The sequence below is a fragment of the Eleutherodactylus coqui genome, chromosome 1, assembly GCF_035609145.1.
Source record: "Eleutherodactylus coqui strain aEleCoq1 chromosome 1, aEleCoq1.hap1, whole genome shotgun sequence".
In the NCBI taxonomy this organism is placed as follows: Eukaryota; Metazoa; Chordata; class Amphibia; order Anura; family Eleutherodactylidae; genus Eleutherodactylus; species Eleutherodactylus coqui.
In genome coordinates this window covers 301,082,830-301,102,272 of record NC_089837.1, presented here as the reverse complement: position 1 = coordinate 301,102,272, position 19,443 = coordinate 301,082,830, and the positions used below count along the sequence as shown (strand labels likewise).

The 19,443-nt window shown below is 41.9% G+C and overlaps 1 protein-coding gene across 1 annotated transcript in view; it reads right to left on the bottom strand.

Annotated features, from left to right (window-relative positions):
* Positions 1-19,443, bottom strand: part of LOC136611896 (mannosyl-oligosaccharide 1,2-alpha-mannosidase IA-like) — an 82,295-nt gene that overhangs the window by 553 nt on the left and 62,299 nt on the right. Inside the window, exons 9-11 of the mRNA XM_066591867.1 lie at positions 16,762-16,981; positions 10,637-10,809; positions 5,020-5,135 (exon numbers count right to left, since the gene is read on the bottom strand). Coding sequence (XP_066447964.1) covers positions 5,020-5,135; positions 10,637-10,809; positions 16,762-16,981 — 509 coding nt within the window. The remainder of the gene's footprint in view (positions 1-5,019; positions 5,136-10,636; positions 10,810-16,761; positions 16,982-19,443) is intronic.

Sequence of the window (19,443 nt, the reverse complement as noted above, 5' to 3'; positions counted from 1 at the left end):
CACTGCTGTGCCTGGCATTGCAGTTCAGCCCCTTCATTTTGTTCTGGTAATAGGTGAGCGTTCCAAGGGTTGCACACATTGATGGCCAATTCCAAGGATAAGTCATCGATGAGTATTTCTGTAAAACCCCTTTTTCATACAGTCTAAATCTATATGGTACATGCAAATATAATAAGCATTGTATGGATTAAATTATAAACAAAACTCTAATAGAAAATTGGGAACTACATACTTTTTGTATTATGCACTCAATGGCTTTATTCACACGAGCGTTTTTACGCAGCTATCCAGCCGCGTTTTCACACTGGCCGAAAATCGGGACCATCTGAGGCATTGGATTCCAATGTATTCATTCACATGGACGATTTTACCCCACAAATAATCATCCATCAGGGAAAAATAGCACATGCAATGCCGATTCCGGCGGGAGCTTTTATGTGCGTCCAGAAAAGATAGTTCTGGTTCTATCTTGTGGCCGGAATACGCCAGCAGCTCCCATAGACTGCTATGGGAGCTGCAAAAATAAGGAGGGGGAGGCAGTTTAGCAGTTTTCAATGCAGGGAAAATCTTGCAGGTGCCTCTATTTAGATATTTGAAGTCATTCTGAGGATTTATGACGACCGAGAGATTTCCTGGCTGTGGCGTATTTTTTCGCTAATACGTCACACCCAGCCATGTGAATGGATGAGAAATCGCTAATTAAGCTAGGGAATTGATTGCGTCATTTCTTCATTCAATGGCGACTGTTAAAACGCATATGCTTGTGTGAAGGAGCCCTATGTATTATGTATAGATTTGAGCAGGGCAAACTAATTAAAAAGGACAAAGCAAAACATACCTATTTCATGTCTTGCATACATCACAGTTAGGTGCCCTATTAGAAATAATTTTGCGCTTAAAGGGAACCTGCCTAAAGCACCATAACGTAACTTATGATGCTGTTAGGCGAGGTGACAGGGAGCTAGGTGCTGTATTTTTTTTTATTTACCTGCTTCCTGGTTCATTTGGTGCATGCCGGACAAAAATCAGACTCCTTTCAAAGTTCCATGTTCATACTCTCTCAGTGTGCGAATTTCAGAGGCATGCACCACAGGAACCTGGAAGGTGAGTATAAAACAATCAGCACCTGGCTCTCTGTCACCGCGCATAACAATACCATAAGCTAATTTATAGTGCTTTAGGCAGGTGACAGGTTCACTTTAAAGGGGTATTCTCATCTTGGGAACCCCATTCTAATGAGCTGTAAATATGAGGACTTTTTGGCATTGCCCAAAAGGCCTTCTATGGAAAAAAACAGAGCAAAGCAGTAATTGGTGGCTGGGCTGGAAGCTAGTGTGCATGCGCTCTGGAAATCCCAGCCACCCATCATAGCATCGCATGGGAAGTTATAGATGTGCACGCACCACCCATATCAACCCCATTGCAGTGGTAGCCGGTTGCCCTAGTAATAAGCAGTAAACAACTTGAAAGAACACTATAGCTTTTCAAGAAAAAGGAGCATTTTTAAACTAAAATGTAATAGTTAAGTGCTTTATTTTTATATTTGCAGCACATTGGAAGGGGGTTCCAGGGATGGGAATACACCTTAAGGACCAAGCACAGTAAATTTACAGCTTTTGGTGCTGGGCTTAAATCCTGGCCGATGTAGCAGGAGCAGGTATGCTCCTATGCATGCCCCAGTTACAGAGGATAATTTTGTGTAGTAAAACAAAAAAACAATGTGAATGACCCACCCAGGGGTCTTACATGACGTTATGGGGGACATAGTAAAAAAAATAGTTACAAAAATAAGTAAAAAAATACAGAATGAAACAAAAAAAAATATATATAAAAAATAAAATAACCCGCCACCGACGCCAACCAAAACCGTTTACATATGAGCCCTGTAATCCAAGACTATGCAGATTATATATCGTAATGACAGAAACAAAATGAGGAACCCATTCCTGTACTTTATTTTAGCATTAATATGCTAATTTTAAAAATAAACAATAAATTAAAAAAAAGAAATTATAGCTTTTTACCCCCATTAAAACTAAAAAATGGGGGAAAAGTCAGTGAAAAAAGATAGGAAAAAATATCCCTATATGTCATGGCAACAAAATGCAGTAAAAATTATTTTGGTAGCTAAAGAATTAAAAAATATGGCAGTTAAACCAGCACATAAGGACAATCCCTAAGGAGTGTCTGGTCCTTTAGGAGCAAAACACATCGGTCCTTAAGGGGTTAAAAGTTACCCCTCACATAGTTTATCTTTCATAACCTAGTTGCACTGAGGGCAATATTAATTTCATCTGTCCTGGTTCAGTACTTATAGAATTAAGACTGTTTATGCAAACAGATTCATAAGCGGTAATTCAGGGAATTTCCAGCTTTATTGCATTTGGCAGGCAAGAAGCACAAAGTCTTTACTTTTCAAGATAAACTTATTGCATAAGTGCCACCTTATTAGTAAAATGAGAATAGATCTGAATTAATTAATGGAAATCCAGTGCTGATGTCTACAACACATAAAAGGTAACATATAGCTGAGTATCTAGTTGGCTTAAAGTTTGTAATTTGTAATTAATAGTGCTTAGCTTAACCGAATTCCGTACAAATCATCTATTGCATTTCCCATTAATTCAGATTTGTCTGGTCGATAAAAATGTCTACATTTAAGGTATCAACAGTTCCTTAAAGGCACCGGACATAGACCAGCTTACACACTAAGGCCGCTCTCACACATGGACGTGATTTTACTTTGGTTTTCGGCTGCAGCATGTTTCAGCATTTTCGTTCCTACAGCCAACAGCATGTTTTAGCACACCCCATCATTGTGATGGGTGATGAGGTCAGGATCAGTATTACATATACTGGTCTTAATATGATGACTGCAGTTGCAAGATGCAAGGTGCATGTCTGTTCATTCATTATGAAATGTGTAGCTAGAGTCAAGGGGTGGAGCAAAACCAATATAATTGTGATTGGACCAAAGAGGAGGCAAAGGCTGCAGAGGTTCAGACTGTGATGAAAGTAGTAGAGGTGCTGCCTACCGTGGCACCTGAGCGGGCGTGTGTGAACGGAAGGTTAGAGATAGAAATCTGGTGGTTTGGTGCAGCACTCCATAGATGCATATGGAAGATGATGAAATGTGAAACCTTTCCTTTATTAGATAACACAAAGTCCCTTCATCAGTTACAGGCCAATACAGTTTTAAGGTTCCGTTACAAAGTACTAGTATACAGGTCGGATCTATGAAGTGTGATTCAGTTTGTCAAATGCCTTCATCTATCCATTCTGTTGATGTGCAGTCCATAGATCTTACCTGTACTTTTTAAAGAAGCCTTAAAGCCGTATTGTTCTGTAATTTTATGTTATGTGATGTTTTAGCTCTATCTTGATCTGTGGGTTTTACCTTGCGATCCTATATTTATTTCCATATCCCTGTCGCTTTTTTTGTCATCTTAATAACGTCACATTTTATGTCCATATTTGGACTTATATTAGTTTGGATAGATTTAGTTTTTATAGACCTCTTATATAGTTTTATTATTGTAATCATTACCTGTTACACATATTTGTTTTTTATTGTGCTTATTTTGTTATGCTTTTATACCTTAAGAATGTGGTATATTTAAATATAATTTTTTCCTTTTAACCTTTTATCTATTTTTTACACTTCACTTTGAATTTCACCTTTCATTATTTATTGCAGTTTGTATATTTTATGAACTGATAGAGGCTTTTTCCTGAAACGCGTTTTTTTTATGCTGATTATTGATGTTATTTAACAAAGAAAAAATGTCATCTTCCATATGCATCTATATTTGGAGTGTAGCGCCAAACCACCAGTTTTTTTTATTTCTATCCTTCTCTTCATTCATTAGGTAGCCATCCATGTGTCTAAAAACAAATCTTCCCCAGCTACAAGATGGAGTAGATTTCCTGTATAATTCAGTTTCTGGAAGTAATGATGCGTAAATTTGTTGGTCAGGGAGGCCACGCCCCCTCCGGACAAGCCACACCTCCTAAAAAAAGCATAAGTAGCATACATCTTTAAAAGTTGCTTAAGGTGCTTTTACATGGCTGTATTGCCGACTCCATTGAATTCAATGGGCAAACATCGTTCTTCTCTGCCACAGCTGTTACAGCTGTGGCAGAGAAGAATGATTTGTCTTCTATATGTTCTCAATGGGGTCGGCGCTGCTGCCGCCGGCCCCATGGAGCGCATATAGAGAAGAGAACAGGAATCGCAGATCGCAGATAGGTGCGATCTGCGATTTCTGTTTTATAATTTATCGGACGAGTGCATAAAAAGCGCTCATGTGTCCGATACCATTGCAAAGCAATGGTTTAAAAAAATCGCCAGACGCATGCGCACGCGCAAATCGGGCAAAAAAACGCCCCGTTTGGCGATTTTAACATTACAAGTCCCATAGACCCCTGCAGAAAAAAAAAACAGCGAATTTCGCAGTGAAAAAAACGCTAGTGGGTAGTCACCCTAAAACCACATAAATGATTGTTAAGAGGACGGTCTGTCGGGCATCATCGCATGTAAAACACCCTTAGGCCAGGTCAATTCCAATGTGCAATACAACTAACACACCAAATAGTCTTGTCCGCTTCTTGGTAGCTGAGAGTAGAATCAGAAACCAATATACTCCACTGTCAATTTTTGAAGGGACAGAAAGAATCTACTGAAGCCTGAGTGCAAGTCCATAGAATGATCAAGTCCAAGTCTTGCTCTTTAAACCAGTAATTCAATATCAAATAACTAAAGCTCTCTTAAAGCATAATGACCTTAAATTTTATGTTCAATCAGTTTTTATTTACGGACATTTATTAACCATAGGGGAAAGCAAAAAATAGAGAAATTAAAAAGCGTAGAAAAACAATAAGCCTGGTACAAATACGTGCAATATCCATATCACATAGCAAGGACATTATATGAGAATCTCTTGAATAGTTAATGTAAATATAAAAACAGTGAAAAAACATTTACCGTTTAGTAAAACTGAGTTAACATATTCTACTCACTTTAATGTTTCTGACATGAAAAAACTTTGTTGAACATTATCATGGTTGGGATTTGTCGTATACACATCTCTAATGCCTGAAAATCCACTTTCAATTCTGCAGTAGGTGTCCAAGGCCTGGGTAATACAGAACAATAAATCATATATTCCATGATGAGAAAATACCTTTAAAAGCCTAAAGTTTTTATAATAACACAGCATAACGTTATGTATGTACCTCAGTGAAATTACTGGAGCAAGTGACAGCTTTTTATTTCTTCTAGTGAGTCAGCCATTCAGTGCTTGGGGTGAGAAATTGGCCATGGAGGTACAGAACGAATCTGACAATCAAAAGCTTTTAGAATTGCACAATAAGATTTTCCAGCACTATTAACCAGTCCTAGCCTTTACTTATATAATAGGGGAAGGTCTGATCCAGCATTGTGGAAAGGTCTAAGGACAGGATGAAGCCTCACCAACCATAGGGTTAATAAGAATTCTGTAATCGTAAGCAGATTTTTTTGTTGGATTCCACTGATTTGATCTGTTAATAATCTCCTGTCTTTGGTGCCTATTCAGTGGTCTCTTTATGTCCTCTGTAGGAGGAAAGAAGGATCAGATATGTTGGTTATTCTTCTGTTTCTTCTGACATAAACATGTGTAGTGGCCCATCCATAATACATGCATGCATTTGTCTCGTGCCTATGTGTTGTCAGTGTCTTTTATGTTGAGAGAACATGATGTGTATTGCATAACTGCAGCACTGAATGGGTTAACTGTCTGGTATGTGAGATGTCTGGAAAATGTGTCTTGTTCTTTGTCTTGTGATTGTGCTTCTTATATGTGATTGCAAGGTGTGTGAGTGTGTCTTCTGTTCTGAGCTTGCAAGGGAGAGGAGCGTTTGCGGAGCTGCAAGTGAGCCACACAGACACCATCAGTTCTGTGTGGTCCGAAATGGAAGAGGCCGAGAGGTATCCTACCCTGGGACTGCTGCACCTGAAAACACTGTGTGAAGGAGAGGAACCGCCATGCAGGCTGAGTGCTTTCTTCTTCCAAATGTGTTGACTGGTAGAGAGTTGTAATAAGAGAGAGTTACTGGGAACAGAACCCCCCCAAAAACCTAAGGCCTCATGTCCATGGGCATAATTGAATTGCGGAACCCACGTGGTTCTCCCACACAGATGGTCCGCAGTTCAATATGCCCATAGACTATCATTGGGCATCCGCAGGTATTTAAATACCTGCAGATGTCACATTTTTTCCCGGAGTCTGGATCACACGCGTGGGAAAAAACGCAGCATGCTCAATTTTATGCAGTTTTCCCGCATGGACGGCTTCTGCAGGCTTCCATTAAAGTCAATGGAAGCCGTCTGGATCCGCGGTACATCCGCAGCTGACACTGCGGACATGCCGCGGAGTGCGGGAAAGCAGGAGTTTAAAAAAAATAAAAGCAGGCACAGCGCAAGCGCGCGGCATGTTGCCGGCGTCCTGAGCACATCCGCCATGCAGAAGAAAGAAGATCTGGCCACGACGGAGTAGACCCATACTGCGTCCAGACAGGTAAGTAAAATGTATTTTTTGGCCTCATGTTTGCGGGTTGAGTGGAATATGCTGCAGGATTCTGCACAGGGAAACTGTACGGGCCCGTGGACATGAGGCTCAAGGCTGTGGATTCTTCTGGTGTCCTGTGAATTCTTCCCTGTCACACCACTTTGTGTTCATGCACCATTCCCTGCTGGCGTGTGTATTTCTACTGTTGGACTGTAAATAGTTCTCGGGTAAAGGAGCACTGCCGACCATTCCCGGCTTTGCTCCTAAAAGTTCCCTGTGTGTGTAGACCACTCATTTCATCATCTGGATTCACCGTGGAGGAAGGAACGGTGGCATCACCCGTGACAAGACTGTGTAAGGTAAACCATGTATTGGGTTACCCCCCTTAAAGTTCCACCCAGTGTCAACTTGGATGGGTCCCGTGCTACCCTCAGGGTGGAAGATGGTAGAGCCCCGTGACAAGGCCCAAACTCTACCCCGCTGTCTCCTCAGCTGTGGGCCCGCTCCTCGGATGCTGCACATTCATGTTTAGAAAGTTTGGGCTTGCAAATTTACAAAGGCAAGACATAAGTTGTTGGGCTAAGTTATCTAAAGTCTGTGGTCAACTTTAGTAAGGCCATGTTCACATAGCATATGTTAGGTTGTGCTGCTGGGACCTGTAGTATGGTATGTTTGAGCTGGCTGGGTGTGTATTGCTCCAGTCAGCCAATCACCACTGGTCTACTGCACATAAATCTCCCAGTACCCTTGTGTTTGCATTCATGCATGTTGTTCTGTCGGTGTGAACAGCGACGTGTTCTGTGTGTCTATGCAGGTGGCCGGACGTGGCCGGACATGGTGTATGATGGAGGTCCCCGGCTGCCTACCAACCGCACAGCGTCCCGCGATCTCATCGTGGGACGCTGTACGGGCCCCCTGAATGTCGGGTGCAGGCTGTTTCTACATGGAGAATCCGTAGCGGGCCTGATTTTCCCCGTGGACATGAGGCCTAAGTGCGGATTCCGCGCAGATCGGCCACATTGCTATCAATAGGTGCGGATATCCGCATCGAAAAAAAATACCATTTAGGGTGGGTTCACACAGGGCGGATTCCCGTCGGAAATCTCGCGGTTTGGCCGCAGCAAAAACCGCGAGATTTCTGCCGAGAGAACCGCCGCGGTTTAAGCTGCGGCGGCTTTGAAGAGGCTCGGCCGCATGCTTTTCCGTTGCGGCCGGCGCTCCCATAGAGGAGAGCGGGGCCGCGACGTAAATAAACAAAAAAGGAAAGGTAAACAGACCTGCTCAATCTTTGGAAACCACGGCTGCGGCGGCCGCAGCCGCGGTTTCAACCGGATTTACCGCAGCGGATTAGCCGTCTCGTGTGGACGAGATTTCTGAGAAATCTCATCCACATGGCTGGCTAATCCAGAGATTAGCGGCCGCGGGCGGTTTTGCCGCGGGCGGATCTGCTGTGGCAAAACCGCGGCAAATCCGCCCTGTGTGAACCCAGGCTTAAAGCAAATCCGCGTGGAATCTTGCAGAAATCTGTGCGGATTGTATTTTTCTAGTGGACATAAGGCCTTAGTGTAAGTATGGTAACAGAATAACTGTAATGGATAAATGAGCTTACTGCATTTATATTTTAAAGAAATATTCCAGAATTTATCTTATTTGGGTGGCCAAAAGAATTAGATTAACATCAGCCTAACCTGCCAATTTGAGTAACATTGACCAACCATCTGATGTGCTTGGTGGTATTCCAGCTCTCCTCCAGCGACTGATATCAGGAGAATGAAAGGATAAGCATTTGAATTTCAACAGGCTCAATCTATAGTTTTCAAGGAGAGAAGTCGCTGCCAGAAGTATCTGCCAGTATTGAGAGAATAAGCATGTTTGGCTGTGTGAGCATGTGTTTGTGGGGGGTTGGGAGGAATAACTGTTCAGCTGACAGCTCTCTGAAGTTAATGGTTAGCTTAAGTCACTTGCTTTACCAAATCCTCTGTAACTATAATAATTCTTCAATTAAGTACAGGGATGGACAAAAATATTGAAACACCGTACAAAATGCATAGCTTAAAGGGGTTTTGTCATTAAAAAAAAATCTATACTCACCTTTTTCTTCTCCATCAGTCTCCTTACCATATCTTCACCTGGCTGAGCTTCTACAGTGCCCTGTGGTCAGCTCACCGCATGTTGGCTGGCTTGTTATGAAGCTGGCATTGTCTGTGAAGGTCACATCCCTGTGCTGTAGCGTTCACTGCCTAAGAAGGAATTCTAATCTATTTCAGAGAAAGCGTGCATGAGCAGCCTTTGAAGTAGATTGGCACTCCCCTTGCTAGCCTGTGAAGTGTGACGTAATGTACATTGGCTGGCAGGAAGAAGACTGACAGCCAATGTACGTAACCTCACAGGAAGCAGAAGAATCAGCCAGCTGGAGGTGAGGTGACCCCCCTGGACTGCAGGAGAAAGTAGAAGATAGGTGAGGTGAAGATCTGGTAAGTAGACTAACGGGGGAGGAATAGGTAAGTATATAATTTTTTTATGACAGACCCCTTTAAGTTACATGGGATTATAAATCATATTTCAATAAGACATGTAGACCTGATCTTAACTGGAGATAGTATGACACAGATGCTGCCGGGCAGAAGTGAACATCTGCCTGAGCAACAAGGTTTAAAGGGGTTGTCCCGCGAAACAAAGTTGGGGTATACACTTCTGTATGGCCATATTAATGCACTTTGTAATGTACATTGTGCATTAATTATGAGCCATACAGAAGTTATTCACTTACCTGCTCCATTGCTAGCGTCCTCGTCTCCATGGTGCTGTCTAATTTTCAGCGTCTAATTGCCCGATTAGACGCGCTTGCGCAGTCCGGTCTTCTCCGTGTTGAATGGGGCTGCTCGTGCTGGAGAGCTGCTCCTCGTACCTCTGCCCCGTCACGTGTGCCGATTCCAGCCAATCAGGAGGCTGGAATCGGCAATGGACCGCACAGAAGACCTGCGGTCCACCGAGGGTGAAGATCCCGGCGGCCATCTTCGCAAGGTAAGTAAGAAGTCACCGGAGCGCGGGGATTTGGGTAAGTACTAATCGTTTTTTTTTTTCAACACATGCATCGGGTTTGTCTCGTGCCGAACGGGGGGGCTATTGAAAAAAAAAAAAACCCGTTTCGGCGCGGGACAACCCCTTTAATTGGTCAGGGGTTTAAGCCATTTGGCTGCTGTTACCAACTGGCTCCCAACACCACCCAGAGCAGGGCAAGAGGTGAAGTAAACACAAATTTGGTGGGAAAGCTCTCAGCCAAACAGGGGTCAAAAGGATAGCTCAGTGTTGCTGATTAAAATTTCATGCATTTTGGATGGTATTACCATATTTTTGTCCACCCCCAGCATAAAGAACCCTTTCCATTGCTGATTACTAACCTGCTGTACGGTATCCTATACCTTGTCTTCTAACGGAAACTTGGAAATAGTTTTTCACATATGGAATTTAAATGAGTGGTCTTTGAATAGAATGACATTTAAAAGGCATCAAAAATGTTAGGGGTAAGATGAAGGCCTGTGCTTTTGCATTTAGCTGATGTTACTCTGACAATATAATACAGATTATATATTGTATTTTATGTCTATATTTTGCATGTCTGTATTAGAAATTCTCATTTCATTGGAAACTAACAATTTTATGCAAAACTTAAAACGGGTTGCCCACCTCTACACTACTGATGACCTAACCTCAGGATAGGTGATCAGTAGTTGATCAATGGGGTCCTACCACTTGGGACCCAAGCCCATCAACTGTTCTTCCAGCAGTTGTCAGTGTGTATGGAGAAGGAGCAGATAGCTCCGTACATATTACAGTGGCCTGGCTTGGAAATACAGGCATTGTTTCAATTGAATTAAATTTGTGCAAAGCTATCTGCTTCCTGCTCTGTACACATTGACAGCCACCCACAGAACAGCTGATGGGCTGTGGTCCCAAACATTGGACCCGTCAGTCAACTATTGATGACCAAAGTGTACAGGTGGACAACCCCTTTAGTGCATTCTTTAGTTGACAATACTTTTACTTATATTTTACAATGAAATGTAAGTGTTGTCATCTTTTCATACCTGTACGATCTCCCAGCCCCATTCTCTATACTTGGGGTTATGCGTCAATCTCCACAAGTACAGGTAACTCTCTACTACTTCTGGACGCAACAAGTAATATCGTTCACTCAGCCTGCTTGATGTAGCTTCAGCCCCAGTATCAAACCTAAAAACTTCAGGCCCAAGCTTAGAATCTGAAAAGTAGAGTTTATATTAGATGTATTAGTTTACATTATAATGCACGACTTACAATCCAACCTTCTCCCAGAGTTTTACTGATGGCAAAATAATGCACCCCTATTCCAAAACACAATTTCCCCCAATAAAAAAATCTTTATGATACTTCAGTAAAAGACTACATGCCTCGACTAATGAACATCCAGTGCTCAGCAGAACACTGTGCCCCTTCGACTGCAATCAGCTTTGCTCAGCTCTACTCGGTGATGTGGGCAGAGCAGTGTACAGATCCCTATAAAACATATGAGTCTTTACACTGCTCTGATTGCATCTCCAATTTCAGCTGCCCCTTTGTTCCAGCAAACAGCGGGCGTCCCAGAAGCCAGATCCATACTAACCAAAAATGCTCTCATGTCAGAAGGGGCTCCAGCCCCATTCCCAAGTAATTCACAACAGTACTCCCTTTCTTTTCCCAGGGATTCAAAATAGATTTTCCACAGCACTCCACCTCCATTCTCTGAGCAATCATCACTTAAGTGCCCAACAATCATGCCGTGTAAAAGAACCACCCATCTAAACAATAACTGTCTATTTGATAGTCTGGCTAAACATGAGGTATGTACAGACATATCGGAAAATATAACTTGCAAGTGTACTAGTGGACCATCTATACTGCTATACTAAAGACCACAATATTAGTTTACTAGAAAAATTCCAGGAAAAAGAAAAGAGAATAGTGTAAATTTGTTTACTGAAATTTCTATTTCCTAGAGCCCATAGGCAGCACGAGCAGTAAACGGTTAAGTCACCAATGTGCAACCAGACAGAAACAGGTTAATAAGCAGTAATTAACTAATTAATCAATTAGCCCATCCTATAAAGCTAGGACTTAGAGGACTTAGAATTACTGTATCATAATAAAGCAATATTAAATTATAACATAGTTTGGAAGACTTGTGCTGCCTATGGACACCCAATAAATGGAGATTTCGGTAAATTTACACTTTCTTGATTGTCTTACGGCAGCACAAGCACAAATAGGATTTGCAAAGCAATAAAACTCCTTATATGGATGTGATAGTTGATACTGTTTCTTGAACTCTGTTGCCAAAATTTGAGCCCTCTGTTGAGAGTTGATCTAGTCTGCAGTATGGATGAAGGCGACTATGAGGTTGCTTGGCAGGATTGGCCTAACTATACATGTCCAACTTCAGCCCAGAATGTAGCTGTAAAATGTACTCTGATATTCATAGGGGAAGGTAGCTCCGAGAGGTCAGAACATTTTTAATAGGCCCTCTAATCCACCTTGTGAGGATGCCTTTGCTGACCTTTTGTACTTTAATGGGACATTGGTGTTGTAGTAACAGTGCCTCTGCGTCTTATGGATATACAGTAAGACTCTTTGGACATCAAGAGTGCAAGTTAGAAAACCTACTTCCCAGATTTTTGCATCCATCTTCCAGGCTGTGAGATGCAGTGTATGAGGATGTGGAGGATGAGTCCCCCTCTGGGAAAATAGATCCACTGTAAATGTAAAACTCCAATAGTTGCCCTTGATAGCATCCATGACATGAGAACCATGTCCGATGGGGCCAGGATAGGAAAATGCCAATCACTTTTGGCTTATTCTTCTAGCACCTTCCTCAATATTTGAAGAGAAGGAGAGGAAGGTACTTATATACTAGTTTTATTCTCCAGCTAACAGAGAGACCACCTACTGCCTGAACATATGAGAGTGGTACAGGGATCAGAAGTTTGACTTTGGCACTTTGCTCTGTCATCATGATATGCAGGACTGGCTCCCACATCCTCCTTGTTATCTGAATTGAAGCTCTATTCTTCAGGATGCAGACTCTTGTGGCTTAGGTAGTCTGCTTTGATATTATGGACTTTCCTTATATGAATAGCCAAGATCCCCAGTACATATTTTTCTGCATCAGCATTCTGCGTTCACTGGCCATCTCCTGGCATTTGGTGCCTCCCTGCTTTTTGATAGAAACATTGTGGGTAAGTTGTTTGAGTGTACCAGAACATGATAATGGATATAAGCCTAAAAGTGGGAGAGAGCTAATTTGACCATTCTCAATTGTTTCATGTTGGAGGAAAAGGCCTTGTTCTTCATTCACATGCTTTGGACTCAAAATTAGTCCAAATGGCCACTCCAACCCTAGAAGGAGGCATCTATAGTAAGGAGCCTCTGGGGCTTGGAAGCAGAAACCTCCCACACAGGAGATGTTCAAGGTGTAACTATTATATAGCTATTGTAGAACATGATGAACAGAAAGTTGGATTAATATGGTCCTTGCTCTACAAGGTTCAAATGTGCACCTTTGCCCATGGAATGTTGACTATTGCCTAGGTTAGGAGACCCAATATGCACCAAAATAGCACATGCTGTGCATGGTGTAAGTGGCTCAATAGAAATCAATAGGCTTTTAGTGCATTCCATACACCTGTATGAGTGAGTCCTTATTTAAGAAGGCTGTTGTGTTTCTTCTGGAAATGAATTCTCTTCTTCTGTCAGGATATTTATGACTGATTCTGAATTTTGGAGATAATTTCTTTTTGACATTGAAAGGACTTAGATAGCATCATCTTTTTAAACTCAAGAAATGTCTCTTCTTTTGACTCACTCAAAGACTATAAAATCTCCAACTAGGGCCAAACAGATAACTGGTGGTTCATTTAGGGAATATCTCCTAGCCTTCTTGGTTAGTGCCATGGACCTGGAAGAGAATTTAAGGCCATTCAGAGGAGAATTTACAATGCTGATTTTAAGGTATCTTTTGCAGGATCTCATCCCTATGTACTCCATCTTGTTAGGGTGTTCAACCAGATGCAGAGCTCTGGTCACCGGGACTGATGCTGCCTTTGCTGCAGCTAAATCAGATGCATAAGCTTTCTTTATACTGGGTTCTGCTTCATTGTCTACAGTATCCTTCAAAGAGAGGACTCCTGAGATGGAACTATTGCTTCATCAGTTTTTGGGAACTCAAATATGCTTCACGTTTAGGTTTATGTGAAACATCTCTTTCTGATTCTACTCTAGACTTGACAGCTTTTAATAAGGCATGCATCTGGATCATCTGAATTTGACAGCTAATCTTTGAAGCAGGACAGGAATCTCCTTGATGGGAGGCAATCCCAGGGGATGCACATTCCGTATAGATCTAATGGAAAGTTGTCAGACAATGGCTACTGACATCCTCTACACACCCCATATTTGGAATTCCTGCTTTTTTTCTGAGAGGAGAAGCAGAGCGGTGTAAGTGTGTGAACATATAATCACAGCCATAGCAAAACATTTAGCATTATCTGCCTTTTTTCAGAGTAGCATACATAAGCAAAGGGCGCAGTGGTTGGGTGGAGCATATAGTCAGAGACTTCCAACTAGATTACATAGGGAAGTAGCAATCCTCCAGCATGGATGAAAGCCGTACCGGAGGAGTGGCAAGTGTTTCCCATTGTCTTCAATGGAAACCTTGCATTGTACTCGCGAGCACTTTGCATGCTGTGCAGTTCTTTCGGGAATGCCCAAAGATAGGACATTTTTTAGTGATGTGGGAAAAAAATTCACTTATGTGAGTGGGGTTCATATTCATGTGAGACTTGTGTATCTTGCAACACACAATTTTCTCGGCTGTGTGAAAGTGGCCTAGGAGAAAAAAAAAAATACTCTGCCTCTTCTTATAGGGTAGATTGATTAATTAGTTAATTACTGCTTATTACCCTGTCTGTTTGCTTGTACCCAGGGGATTTAACCTGTTTGTGCTTGTGCTGCAGGATGATCAGGAAATGAAGATTTTATCCTCAACTCTATGATGTAACTGCTTGAATATACGTGTATCCATTGTCCATGCAAAATAGAGAACTATCCACTGAACCAGTGAATCTTCAAATGAACAATTCCAACGAGCTGAAAAATAATATTTTAGACTGCAGCAGCTTAGTTAGCCTCTGGGATTTCTTCTTCTTCTTAGGTTTTGTCAGAATAAAAGTAAAAGGGTCAAAATACATTAGTAGAAAATCAGGATGTACAGTAAAAATGGTGCTGTTAGCCAAGAAAAAATCTGTGTGATGGTGAAGGAGTTTTCTAGGAGGTAAGAACATTCCCAGTGCAATACTGGAGGAAAAACTCTGCTCACCAACACCAAAACCTCTTCACAAGTGTAAGGAATAGTGGATGGGGTCTCATAGTTTGGGGCTGTTTTGCTGCCCCTGAGCCTGGCCACCTTGCAATCATTCAGGGAACTATGAATTTCAAGGACTATCAAAACATTTGACAGCATATACGGCCAGCTATCCATGATGACCCCGTGTGATGGGGAAAACCTTACTAGGCCCGGCATCAGAAATGCTGTGCTTAGTAAATTTCCCCCAATAAGCCTAACATTTTTGGAATTGATATTAAAACCTGACTAGTCATATCAAAGTCAGGTGTCAGTGTTGTTGTCGGTATTATTGTCATTAATCCATACATTAGAATCCAGTAAAAAAAAAATAGGTAAAAAAATGTGTATGTGAAGCATATACCTCGGAAACTTTCCTGACGTACACACTAAACTTATAAATTCTGTTACATCAGAGGCATCCTTTTAAATATACTAGATTGACGCAATGTTCACTACGCGAATATAAAATATTTGGAGGAATGTTTGTAAATGTTTTAAGAACTGTCGAGCCGAGGATTCGTCTTGAACTGTTGGCCGTCCACGGCTCCGTCTTCTATGTTTTGGGGACATGCTAACAGTCAGACTGGTGAGCAGCTGATATGAAAGTCGCTTAGCATTGCTTGACTCTCCCTAGCGGCGGTGTTGGCTGAAGCACAACAGCGTCACTAGACCTAACATATGAACTTTGACTTGGCCTGACAGTCACTCAATGTAGCAAACTCAAATTTTATGATTTTATGCGGTGCGGTGATGAGGATGTCACAAATCTAATGACACCAAAATCCATCAACGGTCACGCAAAGGGGTCAAAGTGTGGTGCAAGAAAAAGCATGTAGGCTTTTTATATTGGATATGTCCTACTGTATACCTTTTGAGTTTATCAATAGTTTTTAATGACCTACCCGTTAAACGGATGCCATTATAGCCTAGGGGCGATAGATGCCACTGTTAGGAATCCTTTTAATGCATACATCATCCCTAGGCTATGATGGCATTCGTTTAATGAATACATCATGAAAAGCTATTGCTAAGCTCATGACTTGAGAAGTCACACATAAGAAGTAGCCGAGCATGCACACTACATTCAAGTCCTCCTCACTGCAGGGACTACAATGAGGAGCAGAGGGGTACATGGGAGCCCCATTCATAGTATCGGTGGGGGTGTTAATGGTGATACTCCCTTCCCCCTGTTAATAAACATCCATGTTCACTCCGAATTCACTAACAAAATGAGTGTATGCGGATTTTCAGCTACATTGAGACATCAAGCTACAGCTGCTCATAGATGTCTATAGAGGAAGGGGAAGCAGGAAACTAGCTACTATGATATCTCCCACCCATAGCATACATCTGCTCCCATATTCTCCCTCGCTCACACACACAGAAGTAGCACTCTGGTGCACATTAAACAGCAGTATTGTGCAGTGTAGCCGTAAATTCAGCACTGGTGTGAGACAGTAAAACACTTACATATGGCCTGCAGCATCTCTGGGGATGTCTGTGACTCTCTTTCACTCATCTGTATAGGCTACTATGGGCAACAGCTGTAATGTAGTCTTCCAATGGAGCTGAAAAGCTATCTTCTTTCTGGATTTTATCAGTGAATTCAGAGTGACTTAACAATTAAGGAGGGGGAACAGGAAAGGAGTGGAGTCTTTGCCTGTACTATTGATTTATGGAAAGTTTTTTTTATCATAAAAGGTACACTTTGCTTATTATGTGTCAGCATAGATTTCAAAACGTACTTTAGCATAATTTCATTCACCCATTAGTGGATGTGATGAGGATAATTCATACCTGTACGTACATAAGATTCATGGCATGTGTTGGCAATCTCTGCTGCTAATTCCATGTAATGATTTTTTTTCTTGTCTGGTGCGTCATTTGCCCCAAGTGCCATCATCCCTGCAGCAAAGCAAGTCAGATGTCCCATTTTATGGTCCAGAACTCCACCTCTCCACTCAGCAATATATGTGAGACCTCCAGCAGATCTTCTGATTAGATGTGCTTCAATTGCCTGAAACAGTGAAGAAAAGAAGGAATTTACAGAGCAATTGTTGGAACACTTTCAGCATTACCAAGCACAATATACAGTAACTACTGCTTGGCACTTCTCAATTAAAATATTGTGTTTGATTATGTCATTGGTTCATAAGATCATTTATCTATTTTCAGTGACTAGTTTTATTCTTTCGTACAACACAACAAGTTTCATCATGCTAAAAATCTATATCCTGTTCACATTCCTCATGGTTTGCCATGGCATTGCTGTACATGCCGATGCCTCATTACATTGTATGCATTACACCTGGCGTTATTAGATATAGTGACCTTAAGGCCTCTTTCACACAAGCGCTGTTTGACGCTGAGTAGGAGCGTCAAAAAAAAAAATCGCATGTAAAAGGACCCATGGTTTCCTATGGGTTCTATCAGATGAGCACTGTTTTGACATGCCGAGAAAATCGTGCATCAAAAGATAGGACATGTCCTATCTTTTGACAGCGCAGCGACGGCAAAGGGAGGGGGAGCAGCATACTCGCTAATAGCAGTCACAACGTGCTCGCGGCTGCTATTCGTTCACCTGATTTAACGCTCAGATAGCCGCGTAGTTTTACTGCGGCTATCTGAGCGTTAAAACAGCGCTCGTGTGAAAGAGCCCTAATGGTCACATGTAAGTTCCTAAACACCTGACAGCTGAGACCAGTGAGTGGCTGTAGTGGCCATGTGAACGACGAAAATGTGAGGGCTGTAGCAGCTTCCAGGACCGAAGTGATGGAGGCTGGAGGGGCACAACTGGACCTGCAGGACATGTAAAAGGCAAATATAGTTTTTTTTTTCTTTGTTTTAGACATCTACGAGCCCCTATTCGTTTTTTAAAACTCAGAAAACACCTTTAAATAGGTTGTCTGGTAAATATTGCTGAGCAGATAAAGGGGTTTCTAGATGGGAATATCCTAGAATTAATTAGAACTGAGATGTTTCAGCTTTGGAAGGCTGAACACATCTATGCACAAAGAAATCAATAGACATTGATTAAAGTGAACACCCTGCAATACCTCATTTGTCTGGCAGATGTCTACAGATCAATGTACTGATATGAACAGGTTGGCTGCATTTACTGTGAACTGTAAAGGGATGATAATTACAACCACAATAACCTGTATGAGCCTCTTCAGTTTAAAACTGAATTATAGATGCAACATTTTTTATTGACCTCCATTTTTATGTGTTGCCCAGGAATTTAAGGACAGTTGGCTACCCTACTTGACTCTAGGGCACCTTCACACTCCAAAACAGAAACCCTCTATAAATGACTGTTGCATTTCCCTATAGAGCCCATTAAAGTGACCCTTCGGACATGTACAAACTGAGATGACTGCACCACTTCACTGACTACCTGATGCACACTGTACATTGTTAGTGGATCTGTAGTCTAAGATGTTACAGGCTGCTTAGATTGGCCAACACTGTCCACATGAGCAGCACTGGTCAGTTAGAGCAGCATATAGTGTCTTAGACTACTCATGCACTACCAATGCATAATGTGCATCAGGTAGTCAGAGACGCGCTGTGGCAGTCTTGATGCCACAAGGATGGCCTTTAAAAAAATTTGGTGCATCTGCGTGTCAGAAAGTATTCCAGTATACACTACAAAGAATTGCAATTCAAAGTTCCCAAGTGGGACCGTAAAAAAAAGTTTAATAAGATTTTTGAAAATAAAACAATATATACATTTTAAAAAATAATCGTTTTCCCGTTAAAAATAAAATTTTCAGTGCATTACATGGTACGTTAAATGGTACAATTGAAAAATATAACTTGTCCTGCAAGAAAAAGCACCCATACAGCTATGTTGATAGAAAAATAAAAGTTTTATGACTCTTGAAATGAAAATAAAGAGAACAATCTCTGGTCTTTCAAAAATTAAAGGGAGTCTGTCAATTGTTTTCTGCACATCAGGCTGGTTTCAGACGAGCGCGTGAAAACACATCTGTAATACGGATCCGTATTATATCCGTATGCCATCAGTTTTTTATCCGTATTTGCCTCTGTAGTTTTATTATTTTCTATTACGGGCCTGTAAGCAATGGGCCATCTGCCTGCATTCACTTTAAAGGGGTATTCCAGCCTAAAGCATTTATCACCTATCTAGTGGCTTGTTCCTCTTTTCCTGTTGCATAGAACATGCACACTCAACTGATCAAGTCATGCATTTTATGGGTGAAGCTCTACAGATAGTTGTCGGCAAATATCTACCTGTGTGCATGTCTGGCTTAACAGTGACTAGAGATGAGCGAGTGTACTCGCTAAGGCAAACTACTCAAGCGAGTAGTGCCTTATGCGAGTACCTGCCCGCTCGTCTCAAAAGATTTGGGTGCCGGCGGGGGAGAGCGGTGAGTTGCGGGAGTGAGCAGGGGGGAGCAGGGGGGGAGAGAGTGAGAGAGAGATCTCCCCCCCATTCCTCACCGCTCTCCCCCA